Genomic DNA, 20,393 nt, shown 5'->3' with positions numbered 1-20,393 from the left:
CAGGCAGACCTCCTGGAAATGCTGGCTGGGAGAGAAACCTTGCAACTTTGGAAATTGAGCCATTTGAGCTTTTGACATCTCGGTTTCCATCAAGAAAGCTCCAGCGGTTGAGGAGCCCAAATGCAGCCCTTCTCATTTGGCTGCCAACAAGCGTGTCTGGGGAGCTGATAGACAGTCAGGATGAGCTGAACAAGAACCGTAACCAGATCCTGAAGCCTGAGCTGCGTGCCGGGTGTGCTCCTCTGAAGATTTCACTTGTGCAACCTTTGGAAGCAACATGCTTTTTAAGAGCTGGAAATGTTTCCAAACTGCTGATGGCAGGTCGTCTGTGGATGAACACTGAGATAACACTACTGAAATCAGTGGAGCTATTTCAATTTGTACCACTGAAAATCTGGTCACTGAAGTTTAAAACAGAGTTTTAAAGTATGGAGTTCAGTGTGAAGTAAGAATCATTGCCAGTGAGCTCCTATCTGAGCCACTGATGAACCGCACAGAGAATTACTGTGGGACTCGGAACGTTAAAAACAATTATATGATTTAAGCTTCCATTTCATGCAGAAAAATCCCTCAATCATCCTAAACCAGAAACTTGTCATTTTTCTATTTACTTTTCACATCTACCATGAAAAAATGCTCCCTGCTGCCACAAACTACTTGGGTAAACCAAGAGGTTTGCATGCAAAGCCAATTTGTCAATGTTGGCTGAAAAGCATATAAACATACCTCCTCCTCCTGATGTCTGCATGAAAGACGTTTCATATGCATGGAAAAAGTATTCCTCTTTAACCAGCTCAAGACCTACAGCTTGGTATAACATTCCTTACCCACCAAAAACTCCCAAAGATTTTAATTTGGCTTCTGGGTACATCAATACATAGAACTTCTCTGCTTCTCTGAATGTATCTAGTATCTAGATTTCATTGTACTCCACAGGAAAAAAAAAAAAAAAAGTTGTTGTTTTTAGAGGAATGAATGAAAAAAAAGTATTCAGTGGATGGGGGTAGACTTTTGCCACCACTAGGACCTCCATGATTCTGGGTGTCTGTAACCAGGCTGTGGAAAAGCCCCTTCACAGACTTGCTGTAGGAATTCGGTGGTCCTCAAGAGACTTAGATGTTATTGTTTTGGCCAAAAGTCTCAGCCATGAGATGACCTGAAAATACCAAGCATTGCCAAAGGAAGAGGAGTCTGGAAGCTGACAAAAATAGTTTTGTGATTTTTTTTTTTTCCAGAAAGTTCTGGATGTGGGTCTTTCTCAAGACTTCTTTGACAAGGACTTCTCTAGAGGTATCCAGCTTTTCTATGAGACTTGGTTGATCACACCAAGCTTCAGGTCCTTAACAGCCTGCTGCTGTACCTTTGCATTGGTGTATGTAAAATAACTAAGTGGGAAACTGTTTTTTCTTACGTAGAGCCCTGTCAGATTTCAGAGATGTTCCCACTTTTCTCTCTGGGAGGAAACCCAGGCTGCTTAAAGATCACACTTTTATTTTCTTTCACTGAAATGCAAGAAATATAGAACAGTGCAAACCCTTCCTCAGCAGCAGAGTAAATCCATCTTTTCTCAAATTCAAGGAGAGAGGAAAGGATAAAAGCTTTCATACAGCCTACATCAACTCCAAGGCAGTCATGAAGAAAAAGCAGAGGCACCTGATTAGACTGCATGGGGGAGGAAAGTGTCTCAGACCATGACAATACAATCTCCTCACAGGAACATCTCAGGAGTGATTCAGCCACACAGTGATCACTGTGGAGAAATCTGGGGGAGTCTCTTTCTTTGTACATACTGTCCTTCACTTTTGCCTGTGAAGAACCGGGCTGCAGTTCTGCTTGTCCTGTGTGGTGTCCTCTTCACCCTTCAAAAAGCAAAGGGCCAGACAAAGTGCAGACTGCGTGTATCGTGACTGGGGGCCAAATGAAGACACTGTACTGAGGAGTTCCTTGCCTACCCTGGGCACAATCACAGCTCTGTTGGGGGACTGGCCTCCTACAGAAAGTGCCCGCTCTCCCCCAGCCTAACCTGGGCTCCCATTTCCTTTTTATCTCCATTGTTGCCTGGGTCAGAAGAAAGCGAAGAGCAAGGAGAAAGTGCTCCTGAAGCTAAAATAAATAATAATAATAATAATAAATATATATATGTATATACATGTATATATGCCATATGCATATATAGGGCAGTAGGCAAATAGCCTTACCAGTAACAAGGCTAACAGATGTTCAGCTACAATTTCTAAATTACCTTTGCAAGAGGCAAGAAAAAGTGACTCAAGTGAGCATGTCATCCATGGAGCGTGGGACAGGTGCCAGAAAACCCTGTTGTGCCTTGCTGATTACTGAGCGATTAAAGCTTGAAGGGGGCATCTCCTTCCACCTGCTGCAGGACAGCTAGCTCGCTGACAGGGAGCTGAAATTTCTCCTTCATGTTGCTGTACCCACTCTGGAGACTCTCTGAGCTCCAGCTAGAACATGGTCAACAGACACAAAAGGGTCTAAAGCCCCACACTAACGTCATGTAACTGGGCCAGGCTGAGGTGACGCTGCTTGCTACGAAATTTCAGCGTTTCTTAAAATACGGTGGTAATGGAAGCATGGTGATTTGTGGGAACAGCATGATCCCTGGTTTCCTGCTATTAGTGCTGTGTAAACCTGAGCTCTTTTTCTTCAGACTGCCAGGAAATAGATACAAAAGTATTTATAAGATTTCACTTTTGCAGCATAGCCCTAAAAATAGCACAATACATCATTCATAGTACAGGTCTCTCTATTCTCTTATCCTACTGCTGAAGGAAGAAAGGCATAATATTATCAGCTAACTGCCCTCCCTACCTCTTCCCATAAAGCACGTTTCAGCTACTAGTGTTGCTATCAAGGTTAAAATCCCCTTTGTTTTACAACATGTTCATTGCTTAAGGGCACTGTCATTGCCCAAAGGGAGCATAATGTTCAAGTCTCATTGAAATATCAGTAAGTAATATCAATAATAAAGAAAACACAGAATATATTAACAAATTCACTGCCCATAGCTATGTACCCATGATATATGGGAGCGGTATTCAGAGCATCAGTTCGACAATACTTAAAGTCAGTGCTCCTTTGACCCGTGCTGATGAAGATGGACAGACAGGTTACAGAAGATTATGCCTCCAAGGGTCATAAAAATGTAGAAGGTTCCCAATTGCAAACTGATTTTTCAAAGACAATTACCTGCATGATTTAACCAGGCGGCCATTTATGCCTTCCAGGTTTCATACCATTAATGTTTGTTTCCTCTTGGATTTTCGCTGTTTCTCCTTTGCTCATTTTTTTTTTTTTTTCCTTTTTACCTCATGTATACACATTAAAACACTCTCTCACACTTCTTGTCCTAGGTGATTTATTCCCAAGAAATTAAATTACATTTTTATAAGCCTGTGTTACTGCAAATGATAGTTGAAGATTTGCTGAAAAAATTAATTCCTGATCTGTTGCCGTGAAGAGCCCTTGCTAGCACTGCACTGACTCTGTCTTTCAAAACCAGATGGAAGCAGTCCAACGGTATGATTAACTTCTTAGTCCCTGCAATTTCCTATTGCTCTACTTGCCCTAGATTTCAGGATTGACCTCCTGCTTCACTGCAAAATGCACAGTTGCTCAGCTTGATAAATCACATGAATACTTTTTTGATCACAGTTATCTACTATTTACTACATACCCAGTGAGGTTAATCATATGCTGAGGCACTTCATATGCTGCACGCATATACACTCTTCTTCCCAATAGCACTTTGCATATTCTTCATGCTGCCAGCCAGCAATGGGACCTGTTTTCCCCTTACCAATATTTAAAAGACCGCAGTCATGCACCTTGTCTCTTTTTCACCCCATGTTAATTCTGTAATTATCCACACACGGATTCTTAAAAGAACTAGCGAGCCAAAGAAAATACATGAGAAATTGCTAGTCAGACCTTTCTTTTAGCAGACAGATATTTTTCAAAATGCTAATGTTTCTGTGAACTAGAACCGATCGTCTCCCCTCTAATATCTTTGGGGAGCTATTGAGAGTGCATGGGGTTGCCCATAGGGATCTGCGAAATGTTTGGCTATCATGACAGCAAACTGCTATTACTTCCTTGAAGAAAAAATGCAGCTTCACTTTTCTTTCTCTTTCTTTAAACACCAGAGGAATTTCGGTATTTAGTATGGCTAGCTAGGGCTCAAAATTGCTAAAATTCCCTGGAACAGCTCCGCCTCACCTTCTCATGCAGCTTTGCAATACACCCAAATTGCATCTCCAGAGCTGTCGTAGAACAATTCCAGACAAACACCAGCAACAGTCAAGGCATGGGAAAGCATCCAGCAGTGAATGGATGAGTGTTGCAGATCTTGCTCTCAAGTTAAATAAAAGGAAATAGAATCCAGTTTTACAGAGATATCTATTCCTTTTTATTCCAAGCCTTCCACACAGGCTCTTTTCTGAAGCCCCTTTTCACCAATTCACAGCATACTCCAGTACTGGAAATAATACCCTATATGCAATACATAACGTTACTCTTGTTCAAGTTCTGTACCTAGGAGGGCTAAGAAACTCTAGATCATTTCTGCCACAAGAAGCAGCACCTGTCACCCTTTCCTACCCCATGCCTAGTGGAAATGTGGGGCACCAGCATTTCCAAACAGCCATGCTTCCACGTAGGGAATTAATGGTAAATCCGTATCCCCTGTCAGAGATATTTTTTTCCTTGCAAAGATAATCTTGAAAGTATAAGCAATGTACCAACTCTGCTGGAGGGACTCGTGTTCATTTCTATGGCAAAGAGCACCGTGCATGCATGCTCTTCTCCAGCCAGCCTTTGCATCCCCCATGATCTCAGTTCCTTCACTCTCTGCTGGGATGTGGATCAGCTGTCCTGAGCCAAGGCTTCCCCTCGGCTGTCACTGGCTGCACAGACCTGTCACATCACGGCTTGCTGGCCAGCCTGTGAGCTGAGTCACTCCGCTGATAAGCTGACCACATAGCTTTGCAAGTGTAGGACTTGCTCAGTGTGAAAGGCGACGTTATCAAACAACTCAGTCCAACACAAACAGAAGTATGTGGGTGACATGAAGCACGTGAGTATTTTTGCTAGCTGCCACCGGGCTATTTACGTCCTTCAGGGTATCACAAGTTTAACTGCATTGCTTAATCACAGCTAGAGCAGATACTTGAGAACAAGAAATCTTTGGCTTGGTCCACTGAAAGTTTTAGGGCTGCTTAGACAGCTGTGTTCCCTACTTTAAATGATCTATTAAAAGTCTACATTGCCTCTTATTGTTGCCTTAATTCTTTACAAGCAGCCTATTCCCCAGGCCTCATAACTCAAATGGTGTATCTCAATGTGGCTTTGTCTGAAGGAGAAGAGCCATGCTACAGATCCTGCTGGACTAATCACTGACCCTATTGCTGCTTACAGTATCAGGGGAATGGAATGGATTGTCCCAGGCCAACCTTTTCCATTCATTGTTCCTCGCAGCTGGGTGCTAGGTGCAGGCACACACCTGTGAGAGATAGTTCAGCAGCACCTCTGCCTCCAAACCATCTCTCTGCCTGCAGATGTATTGCTCTGCTGCTTCTCATGACCCTCCTCTCAGTTCTGCACACCCATCTTGGGACTGGGCAGGTTGAGTTGATGGTTGGACTTGGTGATCTTAAAGGTCTTTTCCAACCTAGATGATTCTATGACTCTATCTATGATCAGCACTCCAGAGGAGAGTGGGAACAATTTGTTCTTCCCTCAAGACCTCTAATGCAACTGGTCAGACCCGTTAGGGTAAAACAGATCACACCTGGCACAGCCTGCATGTCAGTGTCCTAACAGTGACCAAGCATGGATGGAGAGGGTATGGCTACAGGGAAATGTAAAGTACACCCAACAGGAAGGTGAGCCAAAGGACAGATAGGCTTTGAAGCTCACCAAACCTCATGAATGGTGCTCATCTACAGTGCAAAACTGATGTTTGTGTTGAGATGCCTTGTCTAGCAGCAGCTCAGGGTGGTAAATCAAACAGTTTTATCACAGCCTGTACTGAACAGTTCAGGCCTTGATGAAACAAATATATAAACCAGGTGCTGAGTGTAAGCTGGAAAGCTGGCTCTTATCAGGTGGGGTGGAAGGGCTGGCCAGCATGACTGCATGATGTCCAGGCTGCGTGGGACCCCTTGCTGCCAGTTCAGCTCCCACCTCTGCCCCTGGGTGAGGGTGGGCAGAGCTAGCAACGTCTCTCTGCATCCTCCACAGTAAGGACACAAAGAGGATAATAGACTGGGCCTGTGAATGAAGCGTGTCCCATAAGTACCACCCAGGCACTGCAGGGAATGAGACAGCTTTTCCCTATTACACTGAGAGAGGAAATTCAGCGATGGCACAAGGCTTTCCTCTAAGTACTCAAGACTCTTAGTCAGACCCACTTGGCCTGCACTACAGCACAGAGAAATAAAAGCAGCTAGGGGAATAGAAGTGCCCTAGGACCACTGTAAATCTTTACTTCATGGAAAATCTTATCTTGTGCATGAATATGAGCTGTGAGTAAATTTAATGTGTGGATTAAGTACTGTGCGGTCTCCCTCATGGTGGGCTTTTCAGCCGAAAAAGAACAAAAGAATAATAATGAGTGTTGTGTTTGGGTATGATTACAAACATCTGTAATTTACAGCTGGACATTCCCCGTTGCAAATATATCCAGCAAGCAAGTGCTCTGGGTTAGCGTAATAGCCTGCAAAAAATTAGCTTTTAACTTTAGTCCTGAGGTCAGAGTGCTGGGACCAGGGGAGTCAATAATAAAATCTATTTAGCTCAGTGGGATTAAGCAGGTTTAAGACCTGGCTTAACCACACTGCTCACTGTTAAATAATAGCAGAACACACTGAGTATTTTAGGTACAGACATTTTTCTTAATTTGAAAGCTATTCAGGCAGTGGATTCGAGAGTCATGCCATTGAAGATATGCTAGCACTATACCATTAAGGTATATGAGTTAAATGTTTGTACTTCTCTGTCCCAGAAATTGAGCAATCTTTATAGTTAGACCACTTTACTGAAAAGCATAATAAAATTAAAACGAAGCTGTGCTGTATAAACACTGAAGGTTTTCCATGAGAGAATGAAAAGTGAATGGGGCCAGTGCATCTTTCCTGACAAAACAGTCAGTGCATGTGCAGAGCAACCTGTCTTCTGGAAGCAGAAAAGCTGTTTCAGTCGAGCTTCTGGGTCACTAATCTTTGTGTTTGCACATAAATCTGTTGGGGGTTACTGTGGCAGTCTGAAAACAAGACTGAGTGCAGCACACTGGAGAAATCAATGGCTACAGGTTTAAAAACTCCCCCTTTTTTTGCCTCTTTCAGTTTAGCTAACTGTTAGCTTTTTAACAAAACCTGAAAGCAAAAACTGAAACGAGAACTACTGGAGAATAAATTTTAAGAAAGAATGGTGGGTGAAATTGACGAGAGCTTGATTTAACCTGCCACCTCACCTCCCTTGGTGCTGGGACGTGCTGGTGTGTGGCCAGGCACTCGTCACTGCTCCTGGGACACAAGCACTGGGCAACAATATCACAGGAGCTCTCCCTTTAGCCAAGGCTAGGCAGAACCTTTACAGTTTCAGTTTTGGGCCCCTGCTCGATGCAGAGAGGTTCCTCACCCCCAGTGGGGCTGGGACCATCTACGCACTGTCACCACTGCTCTTCCTAGGAGTGACAGAGCAGGGTTTGGGGTTTGCTGACTGCTTCCAGGGGCAGTTCTGTGGGAGTGCTCCTTGCTCAGCCCAGGGGAAGGATGCTGAGAAATGCCTCCCCACACTGTCACAGCATCATCCCACCACGTGTGAAAGCTGCTTGGCCTGGTGGCTGAGCTTGCACACCTCCGGGGAGATGGACACGATGCTGCCCTGACTCCTCTTTCTTTTTGCATTCATCCCCATTACAGCAAATACTCGTGTACTCTACAACCGAGTCAGTGATTTCTCCTGCATCCCATATGTTTCAGTCTGTTTTTCTTTTTTCTTTTTTTTTTTTTTTCTTTAAGGGGGGTAAAAGAAATCCTAAACAAAATGGTGTTTGTAAACTGGGCAGAGGTGGGGGGGGGGGGGAAGGTTGATAATTTTGGCAGTCTTAGCCTCAGACCAGAGAGAAATGTTATTCATCCGTGCACAAGATATAATTCAGCCTAAGTGACAGGCTCTGCTCTGGAGAAATCCTGGCCTGAGCTGGCTTCGAGAGTCAATTACTGCTTATTCCCAGGGAGGCGGGGGGCGGGGGGCCAGGCGGAGCGCAGGGGGCTGCCAGCAAGGCAGGGGGAAATTTACTCTGTGTCAGCCCGCATGACACAGTACCTCATTTGTGGATAAATGTAAATCTGCTGGTTCTTTTTCACAGGCACTAAAACGTACAGTCTCTCCTTCCCCTTCCCTCCCCCCTCTTCCCAAAACTGGAAAAGAAATCAGGACCGTCTTAGAAAGCTACCTTATATTTCAATCAATCCTCTTTCATAAAAGTCATTTAAGGTAAATACCTGTGCAGATTACGGCCCAACTATAACATTTACTATGGCCCGAATCCTGAATTCCTTGCTCAGGCCAGTTTCCCATTGAAGTTGATGGAAATTTGCTTGAAAAAGAGCTGAGTAAAACCTGAAAGCAGGCTAAGGATTTGGTCCCTTTCTTATCTGCCTGAAGCACTGCTGCAGTTCCAGAAGAAGTAAAAAAAAATAATGAATTAAATTCCTCTAAAATACTGATCCCTCAAAACTTAAGGGGTAAAAAAAGGCATTGTTTTTGTGCCTGAAATGTACAGAGTATCTCATCACAAGAGGAGCAACTCCCAGGGAAAAAATTTGGAAAAAGTCAAAAGAGAACATCTCAAAATAAATGAAGTACTTATTGCTGAAAAATGAGCTTAGATATATCTCAGCAAACTCTAAAGCTGAGAATTTACTGCATCATTCATGCCTTCTCCAGTAAGTTTCTTATCTCTCGTTTGGTATCACAACAAGGGATTCTGCATACTCTGTATGAAATACAACAAGACTGTGATTTTTGCAGTAATAAACTCTACACATGCATGACAAATCCAAGCATGCAAAATGTTTAACATCCCAGTTCGCAGATACTTTGGGGACAAAATCCGATTATGAGTTATATGCCACAATAAATAGGGCTCAACGTTTCATAAAGCAATTTATAGTTCATAAAAATGACAAAATGTACCTGTCAGACAGAACGCGGAGAGCAGATCTCTGTGCTGCCTGCTGGAAGAAAGGGCAGAGATGTTTATTTTATATTCTGACTTTAAAATTACGAGTACAATCAACACTTTAAAAAATGCGTTACACACATTTTTGTCACGTGTCCAAATTTTAAAGTACTAGCAAAGTAGCAGAGAGTCTACAGCAAAATGGACATTCCAGCCTGGTAAATGTAAGAACACTTTGTTAAGTACGCCATAAACCAGGAGATTGTCAAAGCACAGCGCAGTATTTGAGGTCTGAACTGCTCTATTTAGACGGTTTTCTGCAGGTCTCTGAAAACTCTGCAGGGCTCAGCTCTCTTCCTTCCCCTCTCCCCGCTTCCGCACTCCCACTCCCTCTCCTTTACCATCAGTCTCCTCCCATTCTTCCACAGAAACAAACATCACATATTTGGTTCCTTGTGCGACGAAGCCTGTAGCTATAATTATAGATTTTGCAAAGCTTGCCAGAGCTGCCGCAGACTTTTCATGAGCGCTGCCATGTTAATCTGCTGGCAACTCTGGGCTACGCAGCACAGGATTGACCTGTTGCTGGTTTGCTCCTCAGTTTTTGCCTAGCACAACTCTTTTGGATGGGGTGGGGAGGCATGGTGCTCGTTCTTGTGTTAGCCAGCAGTCCTGGGAATAGAAATCGTAGCCTCTCAAGTTTAATAGGACTCCCAAGCCTATCCCTGAGCTGGTTTGCCACTTTATTATTATTATTCTTTCCCCTCCTTGAATCACTTCAAGCAGGGTGATTCATGACTTCAGCACAGTAACTAGCTGCTAAGCAAAGATGAAATCCATAATGTTCTGAAAATCTACTTTAAAGCCCCAATTCTGCTTGTGGCTGCCCGGAGTGGCTCCTTCCCACTCATCCCTGTCCGGGCTGTGCCTCACCTGGCACAGAAGGGACACAAAGCCACGCAGCACAGAGAGTCAAGGGGCAGAAAATTAAGTGTAGGTTTTCTTTGCAGCCACCGGCAAGCATGTTTCGCAAACGATATCTCTGGCTCTTCAGGCTGCAGGGGGCTGCATCCCTGAACATGCCCATCCCTGAACATCCCCATCCCTGAACATGCATCCCGGCATCCTGGTCAGCACCACAGAGCATGAAAGCAGCCCTCCTGGCTAGGCTACAAAGAAACACTGGATAAAACCTCACTTGCAGTCTCATTGACTGGAGCATTTCACAGACAGGGGTAAAAAGATTCCCTGAATGGATCTATGCAGATCTGACAGTAGTGCAGAAGTGCTTTGGGAAGGGTGTCCACATGATTTTGGAAGTAGGCACTTTCAGGAAGTTTTCAAAGGGAAGAGTGGTTTGCTGTGTGTCCCATGCTGGGTTGTCAGGAGATAAGGGCTGTGCCGCATCCCCTGCTGGCAGGAGGGTTTTCCCTTTGCTTTCACTTTCTGTGGTGGGCAGAGAGCCCACAGGAAGAGCTGGAAAGGTCCCACCAGCTCAGTGGGAATGTGCCCATGGCATGAACCTGCTGGTTTTAGTGTTATTTTCTAATAATATGGAGCTTGGACTTTTATTGTCTCTGATAGCTCATTCTACTGGCACGCTCTTTGGGTACAACCCTGTCTGGGTCCACCAGGACACTGGGTACAGGACAGGTTTTAAGCAGAGCACCTGCCCTCCATTTCAGTAGGATGGCACCTTGTTTGTTCTCACCTTTGAGGGGGGCTCCCTATGATAATTTCACCCCACTTCTTGCACAAAAACACAGGAGAGACCCAAATCTTGGGTTTAAGAATGTCTTGTGACTTAATTTCTTCTTAAACGACCCAGACCAATGTGAACCCATCTCCTCTCATGCTTAATTACCCTCATTAGCAGGAGCTTTTGGCCATCGTGACTCATATTGTCCAGGTCCCAGTGCTGGCCTCTACACTGTTATGCTTTTGTCTGCAAAGGTCTGGAGCTTCCTTGCACTATCAGAGCCCTTCCCCATGCCCAAGTAATGTAGACATCATGCAAATCACCATTCCTTCTTCTCTCACATCTTTCCTTTGCAGGCAGCCACTATGTGGCAGTGCTGTTTAAGCCACTTTTAATGTCTCCCAGTCTTGGCTAAGACCACCACAGGTGGTTGGGCAATGAAACAGGTTAGAAAACGCATCCAGCTGGAAATTAACACTCTTCCTTTATCTATCTATCTAATCTATCTATCTATCTATCTATCTATCTATCTATCTATCTATCTATTTTGCCAGGTCATTTGTAAGCTGCATGCCTTTTCTGAGCTGCCTCCCCAGGGGGAGGGAGGCAGTGCAGAGTGTGGTGTGAGAATGGGGACAGGACTGAGGGGGCAACAAGAAAAGGGCAGGTCTGCTAGTGAGTTCATTTTCACCTGATGTCTCTCTTAATTCCTTCCGGGGAGATGCAGAGCTTGACCTGAGCAAGGTTCGTGGTGGCTGCTGGAGCCAAAAAGAGACTGCTGCTCTGTAGCCACAGTCCTCAGGGTCCTTGCAGAGACCCCAAGAAAGCACACATGGACTTTGATGACCCTAAAAGCTCCCTGACATGGGGGCGTGAAGTGCCTACCACCCTTGTATTTCCCGAAAATCCCTAATTTTGAGAGAGGGAGAAGAACTGTATACTTTCGCCTCCAGTCTAGTTGAAAGCAGCCCTTAGGAGGGAAAAGGAGAGGATTTGTCTCGATCTGTTCAGGGTGCTAAACTGAGCCAGGCCATGTGGGGCTGGACTGCAGCCTCAAGTGCCAATCTTCAGTTTCCAACTTGGTACATCCAGCTGCTGACAGCCTTGAAAAGGTGATCCTTTCTGGGCCAGCAAGTGGGTTCAGATGACAGCCAGGGCAGCAGGGAGAAACGTACAAGTATTTTTCAGTGACATCATTCCACTTTTTCAATTAGCTTCTCATATTAAGTCCTTTAATAAGCGTCTTTCTTCACCAGGATGCAATGCAGGTTGCAACTCACTCCTTGCCTGGAGGTGGCACATTCTACAGATGAGACTACTGATTTCTTGCTCACACTGTTTGAAAATACAGCCATGTCTGGCTGCATATTTGTGTGACCCTTTGAGTTGATCATGGCTCCATTTCTGAGTGATGGGGGAATGCAATTCAGTTGCAAGTTTACCCTTCCTCCCTGGAGAAGCAGATCTATTACCTGCAATGAAAGGCAGTTAGCAACTGTCTGGCAATTTTAATTCTAGCCTATATTGCTCCCCTCTCCTGGAGAAAGTGAACTGTTGTAATTAAAGGTCGTTAGCAGTTCTGTAGCAAGTATAAATACTTGTGGCCACTAATTACAGTCTGCTCTCTTGTTCCCCTGCTAGAGGACTTGGCTGCTCAGCTTAGGGAGAAATATCTGCCCTTGGTTCTTGCTAACAGTTTTATTGTGACCCCATTTAAGCTCGTTCATGAATCCCCATGGAGGGTCATGACCCATAGAAAAACTCTCGTTATAGAAATGGCTTTCTCTGATTTATTATGTTTCTAATACGCTGGCATTATCTTTGTAACATCGTAAGCAAAAGGGTGGTACTTAGTATCATGTCCTGCCTGCACTGCTATTTTTGAATAGCTTCCTTTTGATTGTGATATTTAATTTGCATTTTATTTTACATCATTAACAACATTACTGAGGCCAGCTCACCATCCATCAAGAAAGAAAATGAGAATATGCTATGCATTCTTTATTATTCCTGGAAGTAAGTGACTACGCTGGCTACAGAAATTAGGGATAAGAAATAATTTTCAAAGTTCAATGCTGCTGACAGAATTTAAAGATCTCCAAGAATTACCACTAAAAGGTGCTCTTGATAAGTGATTCTCCTGATAAGTGATTGTGCTAGACTCTGATGTGTTCATCAGTAATGAGTATAATCCTAAAATTTCAGTTCCTGGAATCAGTGGGCTTACTCATGGAGGGAGGGTCTCCTCAGTATGAACAAGGATATTGGAGGCCAACCCACAACATAATAACTTTAACTCTGAGTAGGAAGCAGGGGAGGGAAAAAAAAAATAAATCACTTAGGTGGCTCAGGTACTTGGGCTTGAGAAAGTAGCCACAGTACATTTGATGGATTACTCTGTTTCACTACATCAAGAGTTGTAAATTACAGGATACCGGCTGGTTAGACTTCTTTGTCCCACACCTGAATTGGTTATAGATACATTTAGGGCAGAGTTTCATTGATCTGCCTATAGTTCATTAATCATTCATGAAAGATCCTCGCTGTACCCTAAGACTACCGAGACAAAGCAAGTTTTCAGGCAGCAGTAATCATGTTCAGGTTCTCAATCTCCAGAGATTGCATGTCCTCTCTCCATCTTTTATTGCAGTGAGCCGGAGCTTGGGAACATAATCAGCAGATATTCAGGTTTCAGTGTGTGTTAAATGAGCTACCAAAATTACTCGAAGTGTCACAAGTTGCAAGCTGTTGTTGAAGAGAAATCAAAGAGGAAGTTAAATACTTTCATAGTAATTGGGGCTGAGCAGCTAGCTAGTGCATTGTAATTGGGATTGAGCAGTGAACAGAATGGGTTGAATACACAGCTTGAGCTGGTGATCCAGGAGTGTTAAGAGTGGTCTCCAGATTTTATTATTTTATTTTATTTTATTTTATTTTATTTTATTTTATTTTATTTTATTTTATTTTATTTTATTTTATTTTATTTTATTTTATTTTATTTTATTTATTATTTCATTTCACTTCTAAAATTAGTTGGAACAGAATTCATAAACTGCTGGGTTTACAGTCATTTTTGGAAAAAAAGCAAATGAGAACTAATGAAGAATGTTCTGCTGGGCTTGGAAGAGTGTCTTGGATACACTGCAGGTTGATCATGGATACATTTTCTTTCACATTGCCCATGGCATGATTTGGCAAATAAAAGCCAATGAACTGACCAATGGCAAACTCAGACATTTTGTCTTCTATTTTTTCTTGTCCTGTGGAGTAATCACTGTTATAACGAGAGGGCTCAGTTATGACAGCTGTGTGAGAAAGATGAAATTCTGTATTCTGCCTTTTGGCAACCAGGCCAGCACAAACATTTTATATGTCTTCTTTCATGTGTCACTCTTCGTATGTCTTCCACATTGATTCTATTTTAATTTCTTAATGCTTTGGTTGTTTTTAATATAAATGCATTTTATTCCTAAGTTAGTGAAGCCATTGAGAAGTTTTGTGAATGGCACAACACTATTGATTGCCGTAATTTGAACCATGGGACTCTCCAGAGCTTTTTTCTACTTCAGATCTGGGGAGCTGTTGTGAACCTAGGGCAAAATCCTCAATAACAGTTTTAGAGTGAATCCGCTTTGATCCAACCACTCACAAGGTTCTTCACTCTTGTGTTAGGATTTGAGTTTAGCCCAGCTTTGTTTGTAAGTACTTTCTTGCACTGGATGCTACACTTTTGTCTGTGAGATGGGGCTGTTCAGCCTGGAGAAGGGAAGGCTCTGGGGAGGCCTTACAGCAGCCTTCCAGTACTGAAAGGGGGCCTACAGGAAAGCTGGGGAGGGACTCTTTGTCAGGGGGTGTAGTGATAGGACAAGGGGTACTGGCTTTAAATTGAAAGAGGGTGGGTTCAGATTAGGTATAAGGAGGAAGTTCCTTATTATGAGGATAGTGAAGCACTGGCACAGGTTGCCCAGAGAAGCTATGGATGCCCCATCCCTGGAGGTGTTCAAGGCCAGGCTGGATGGGGCTTTGGGCAACCTGGTCTGGTCGGAGCTGTCCCTGCCCATGGCAGGGGGGTTGAAACAGGGTGATCTTTAAGGACCTTTCCAACCCAAGTCATTCTATGGTTCTATGAATTCTCTGTGCAGACAGCTTTCACCCCAAGGCATGCTTTCCAAACATGTTAGACATCCTTCTCCCTTCTTTTGAAACTCTCATCATCTTTCAGCATTTTCTTTGACGAGTGCAGAGCTGCACCCTGCCACAATGACATTCCCACCAGGACTCCACACAGAGGCAACAAAACCCCTTCACACCCATAGACTTGACATGCTTAACACCTCTGCATCCGCACGGCCCGAGGAGCTGCCTGAGGAGCCCAGTTCAGGCAGTTTATCCTAAGTAATTTTTAATGTGCCTTATCTCAATGAAATACTGTGGACTCCACAGTGTTCCTAGGAGTTTTGTTTTGAGGATCACTTTTCAGTGTGGATTTCTGAGGGATTTAAAATCACTTGTTAACTGCAGCTTGAGTGTTTCTCTGTAAATTTGCAATGTAAGTCTGTGAATGTGAGTTTTACTGTCTGGTTGATAATTATTTAGGATTTACAGGCTGTAAGACTTAGAAGGGTCTCTCTTCTTTCCCCTTTTGGAATTGGTCATCATCAGTGCCACATCTTTTAAGAAACCATAAAACCCTTTCTGGATTTCATGATTTCTCCAGGCCTTTCAACACCTCAGTATTCATTTTTCACCCTGGGGTTTTATTATTATATTTTTTGGCGTACATTGTTCTTTCTCCTCTGCTTTGCCCATTAATCCTTAAAAATCTTCAGGGGCAGCGCAATCTAGTGACTTGAACATGGCACCTGGGATTGAAAGACCCAAGTGCTAATCCTGGCTTTGCAGCTGACTTGCCATGTGGTTTCAAACGAGCCACATCTCAGCCTCTGTCTCCCTGTCAATTCTACAGAGATAATAATTCTTGCTTAACTGTACCTAAATACCTCTCAGGAGCATTGCATTAAGTAGTTAATACTTGTTAAGTGATTTGGATCTCCAAATTACTGTAAATCAGCATGGGTATTAACAATTCAGAAAATTTTATATATCTGTGAATGTTGAGTCTTCTGCCCTGCATCTGTTCAGATTTCTCTTGAATTCTGCCTCTTAAAAGCACACAGGGTTTCAAGACAGAGTTAAATTTAATCTTTTTCAGTGGAGACAAGCAGAAGGGCATGGGTACTTTGAAAGTCCTTGGTACTTTACATTAATAAAATGGTTAATTAAAAAAAAAAAAAAAAAAGTTGGTTGAAGGTCTCAGTTGTTACAAGTAAACCAGTAGTCACCTTGGAAAACTTCCATTGTCTCCAAAGTAGTCTTCTTATCCAGGAATAGGCACTGCTGTTGAAGTACTCTTAACACTCGTGATACCTCAGGCAAACTGATCGTGTTATGCCACAGGTTTTACAAGATTTTTATTTTATTTTTTTTTCCCCAAAAAGCCCATATATGTGAAAATGGGGCGAATACCAGCCTAAGTTCCCCATACAGCAGTAACTCTGCCTGGTGAGGTGCTATGTCAATTGTCTACGAAGCATTTGTTACTACCCAATTGGTAGTGCTTGGATTGTGCTAGGAAAAAAAAAAAAAAAGACAAACAAACAAGCAAACAAAAGAAACAAAAAAAAAAAAAAAACCCACACAGAATAGCATCCTAAGATGATTGAAATCAGTAGCTAAACTCCTGTGGCCTTCAGAGGAGCAAGATTTCATCTTAGGTTCAGGAGAAATTGTAGCAATGTTTCCCCAGTCCCTTTTATTTAAATACTAGTTTTGATGGATGGGATGATGGCTCTTTTTCCTTATTTTTTCATAATGTCTAATGTTGCTGCTGCCCCTCTTATAATGACATTTTATTTCAATTTCTTTTCTCCATTCACTTCTTTTTTATTTCCTTAACCCATTCTCTTTTCATGATCCTTTTATTTTCTGACATATTCTCAGCTTCCTCTGCTTCTGCTGTCACCCATCCCCATGCTTCACATCTCCTTCCCACTGCTCCTCATGCTGATGAGACGGCCAGGGAAAGATCCCGGGTGGGCCTCTCTGAGCGCAGACTGAAAGAAGGGAAAAAAAGGGTGAGAACATGTGAGAGAAGCAGCCCTGCAGCCCCCAAGGTCAGAGCAGCAGGAGGGCAGGAGGTGCTCCAGGCACGCAGCAGCAGTTCCCCTGTGGCCTGTGGAGAGGCCCCTGGTGGAGCAGGCTGTCCCCCTGCAGCCCATGGGTCCCACATGGAGCAGATCTCCACGCTGCAGCCCCCCCATGGGTGGAGGAGCCCCCGGTGGAGCAGGTGGATGTGGCCTGGAGGAGGCTGCGGCCCATGGAGGGCCCCTGCAGGAGCAGGCCCCGGGCCGGAGCTGCAGCCGGTGGAGAGGAGCCCATGCAGGAGCAGGGGGTCTGGGGGAAGCTGCTGCCCACCCGTGGGGGACCTGTGCTGGAGCAGTTTGCTCCTGGGGGATGGATGGACCCCGTGCTATGGACCCGTGTGGGAGCAGTTCTTGAGGAGCTGCTGCCTGTGGGCAGCTCCCGCAGGATCAGTTGGGGAAGGACGGCATCCCGTGGGAGGGTCCCCACAGGGAGCAGGGACAGAGAGGGACCATGAAGGAGCGGCGGAGACGAAGCGTCAGGGACTGACTGCATTCCCCTGCACCACTCAGGGGGAGGACATAGAAGAAGGTGGATGGAGGGGAAGGTGTTTTTAGTTTGCTTTTAGTTCTCACTGCTCCAGTCTGCTAGTAATAGGCAATAAGTTATATTAATATCCCAATGCTGATTCTGTTTTACCCATGACAATAATTGTTGAATGACCTCCCTGTCCTTATCTCAACCCTTGAGTCTTTTCCATTGTATTTTCTCCCCTTTTTTCCTTTGAGGAGGTGGAGTGAGAGAGTGGCTGTGGTGAACTTCTGCTGCCCAAGTGGGTGAAGCCACCACGCCTCCTAGCACCACCCCACCCAGAGCTGAAAGCCCAAGGGGAGTGAGGTTGGTATAGCTGTGGCTGGAGCTGTTCCTCATTGCTCTCCTTTCTGCTTCCCTTGTGCTGGTGCTGATGATTCCCCAAAGCTGGTCTGGTACTAAAAGCTCACAAGCTGAGTGGGACAGACAGGTACAGCAACAGAGAAACCACGGGCTGGGGTAAGCAAGTACATGCCCTGTGAGCTCCTGAATGTGTCAGGGGTATGTTCTCTTGTTACAGCCTGTAATAGCTGTGGTATTACAAACAACCTTAATTTGTGCTCTAAATTATCCGTGGCTGTTGGTTATTTAACCGTCCTCCTGCAGGCACACTGCAGTGAATTTTCCTGGAGGCAAACAGAGGTTTATGGCCACTCTTGTGAGGGGTGCAGGCTCAGAGGTGGTGGCTGACTCCAGCAAGGGCTCTTTCTGCAAGATGGCAAAACTAATTAACTGTGTTTTTACAAATGCTTATGTATGGGCAAGGGAAAATAAGCCTGGAGACATAGGGGATAATCCCTCCTTATGCCCCAAATCAGCGAGCACTGCTGAATCGATTGCATCAGGACATGTTCCCATGACCATCGTGGCAGATGTTCATAGAGGAATTCTAGTTCACCAGGTGAAAAAACTAACCAGAGATTTCAAGAAAGGTAAAGGAAGATACAAGAGGCCGTGAGGAAGTGATACCTTGGAAAGGGTGATACCAGCAGAAAACGGCAGACCTAGAGGATTTGCTAGAGCTATAACTTAGTCAAAGCATCAACATGAAGAGACAAGGAAGATGCCCTTGTATTTTAAATTTATTTTCTAGTCTATTTTTAGAGGTGTGCATGGGGATCAGAGCGTTGTGTTTGAATTTCCCCAGATTTTGCATACGCCCAAGAGTCAAGCTGATCTCTAACCTTTTTCACTGTCATTTATGGTGGTGGTGTTCAAATTTAGAGCTTGATCTTGCCTGCCAGTGCATGACAGACATTGAATCTGATATTGTAAGATAGGCAGTGATGTGAGCCAAGTTTGGCAGGACAAGACTGAGCTCTTATTTTGTTTCATCTGACAGTTTCAGTGAGGCAATCTTGGTTTTCTTGTCATGCCTAGTGGAAGTGCAAATTTAGATGTCACAGAGATTTTAAAATCAGAGCTGGCAAACCACAAAAAAGCTTGGCTCAGCTGGCTTAAATCTTGCTCTGGATTTTAGTTATGTTGGATACCAAAAGGATTGCCTCTCTAATACACAGGAAATAATGGACTTATCTGAGTTAAGTAAGGCTGTTACAAAGGCTGTTCCTCTGGTCTGAAAATGCACTCACATTGTAGTGACAGAGGGCTGAGCAGGCCATTTGGATTAAGTACAAAAGCACCTGAGGTTCCAGCCATTCCTCAACCCAAAACTTAATTTTTCCATTTTTGCTTATCTCTGCTTTGTGTAGTTTCAGTTGCAGTCACACTCGCACGTGGGCAGACTTCATGAAGTAAGTTTCCCTGGCTCAGTGGAGTGAGAATCTTCACATCAGAAAGATATTTCTTCAAGTTTATCAGTCTACTTTTTAAAGCCAACTTCATTTGCAGCAAAGGTTCAGGTTCCATGCTTTTTTTTCTTTCTTTCTTTATTTTTTTTTTCCCAGGGCTGAGTGTTCTGATCTCTCTCTCTCTCTCTTTTTTTTTTTTTTTTTCTCATTTTCACTTCTGATCAAGTATTGCACCGATGAAGAGGTGAATAAAAGGGAGCACAACACTAAAATGACTTAAAGTGGTTAAAATATTTGGACACGGCATATGTGCATGCAATTAGCACTGACTAAAAATAGTTCTAATGATGAACAGGGCTATGCAACGGCATCCTATAATTTGCCTAATCTAGCTACTCTCTCTGGATGTACCTGGCTCTGCTCTTCGCTTGGCTGATCTTTGACATCAGAAAGAGCTGTCATAACAGGGGAGGTCTGATGGAAAGAAAGCTTGCAGCCACTTTGCCTCTTTTTTAATCTGTTTCAGAATTCATTGCAGATTCCTGTGCATTAGCTGGAATATTAGATTTCATATGCAGAAGTAGTGCTTATCTGGACTCTGCTAAAAATTAGTCCTTCTGGAAGAAGGTGTATGCATGACTGTTTCAGGGTAATTTGTAACTTTTTGTTGACCGTTGGTCCGTATCCAGAAATAAGAAGGAAAAGTCCTGCACCTGATTAAAGAGATTGTCCTTAAATACATTCTTCTCACTTGTTTCTGGCTACCATTGAAGCACAATTTTAGGACTTAAAAAGTCATTTCCCAATGCTACTTATATATGAACAGGGCCATGCTGACTGCCACTGACCATGGGGATGGACTTTTGCCCTGTTGCATCAACAGAGTGGATTTGCCTGGCAGACAGCCCTGCCAGAAACATGCATTTCCCACACTGATCCCTCAGCACATATGTGATGGGGAGGAAGCACAGGCACCGATGTCCCCACTGGAGCTGTGGGTACAACT

At 43.9% G+C, this 20,393-nt stretch overlaps 1 protein-coding gene across 3 annotated transcripts in view; it reads right to left on the bottom strand.

Moving 5' to 3' along the window:
* AFF3 (ALF transcription elongation factor 3) overlaps nt 1–20,393 on the bottom strand; it is a 337,349-nt gene that overhangs the window by 77,006 nt on the left and 239,950 nt on the right. For 2 of the 3 annotated variants that reach the window (XM_084526939.1, XM_084526940.1), the window contains exon 9: nt 9,220–9,260. In XM_084526939.1, coding sequence (XP_084383065.1) covers nt 9,220–9,260 — 41 coding nt within the window. The remainder of the gene's footprint in view (nt 1–9,219; nt 9,261–20,393) is intronic. The other variant, XM_084526941.1, reaches the window with a different exon arrangement.

The sequence above is a fragment of the Aythya ferina genome (genome assembly GCF_964211825.1).
Source record: "Aythya ferina genome assembly, chromosome: 1".
NCBI classification, from domain to species: domain Eukaryota; kingdom Metazoa; phylum Chordata; class Aves; order Anseriformes; family Anatidae; genus Aythya; species Aythya ferina.
The sequence above is the reverse complement of the archived record's forward strand: the minus strand, read 5'-3'. Positions and strand labels throughout refer to the sequence as shown.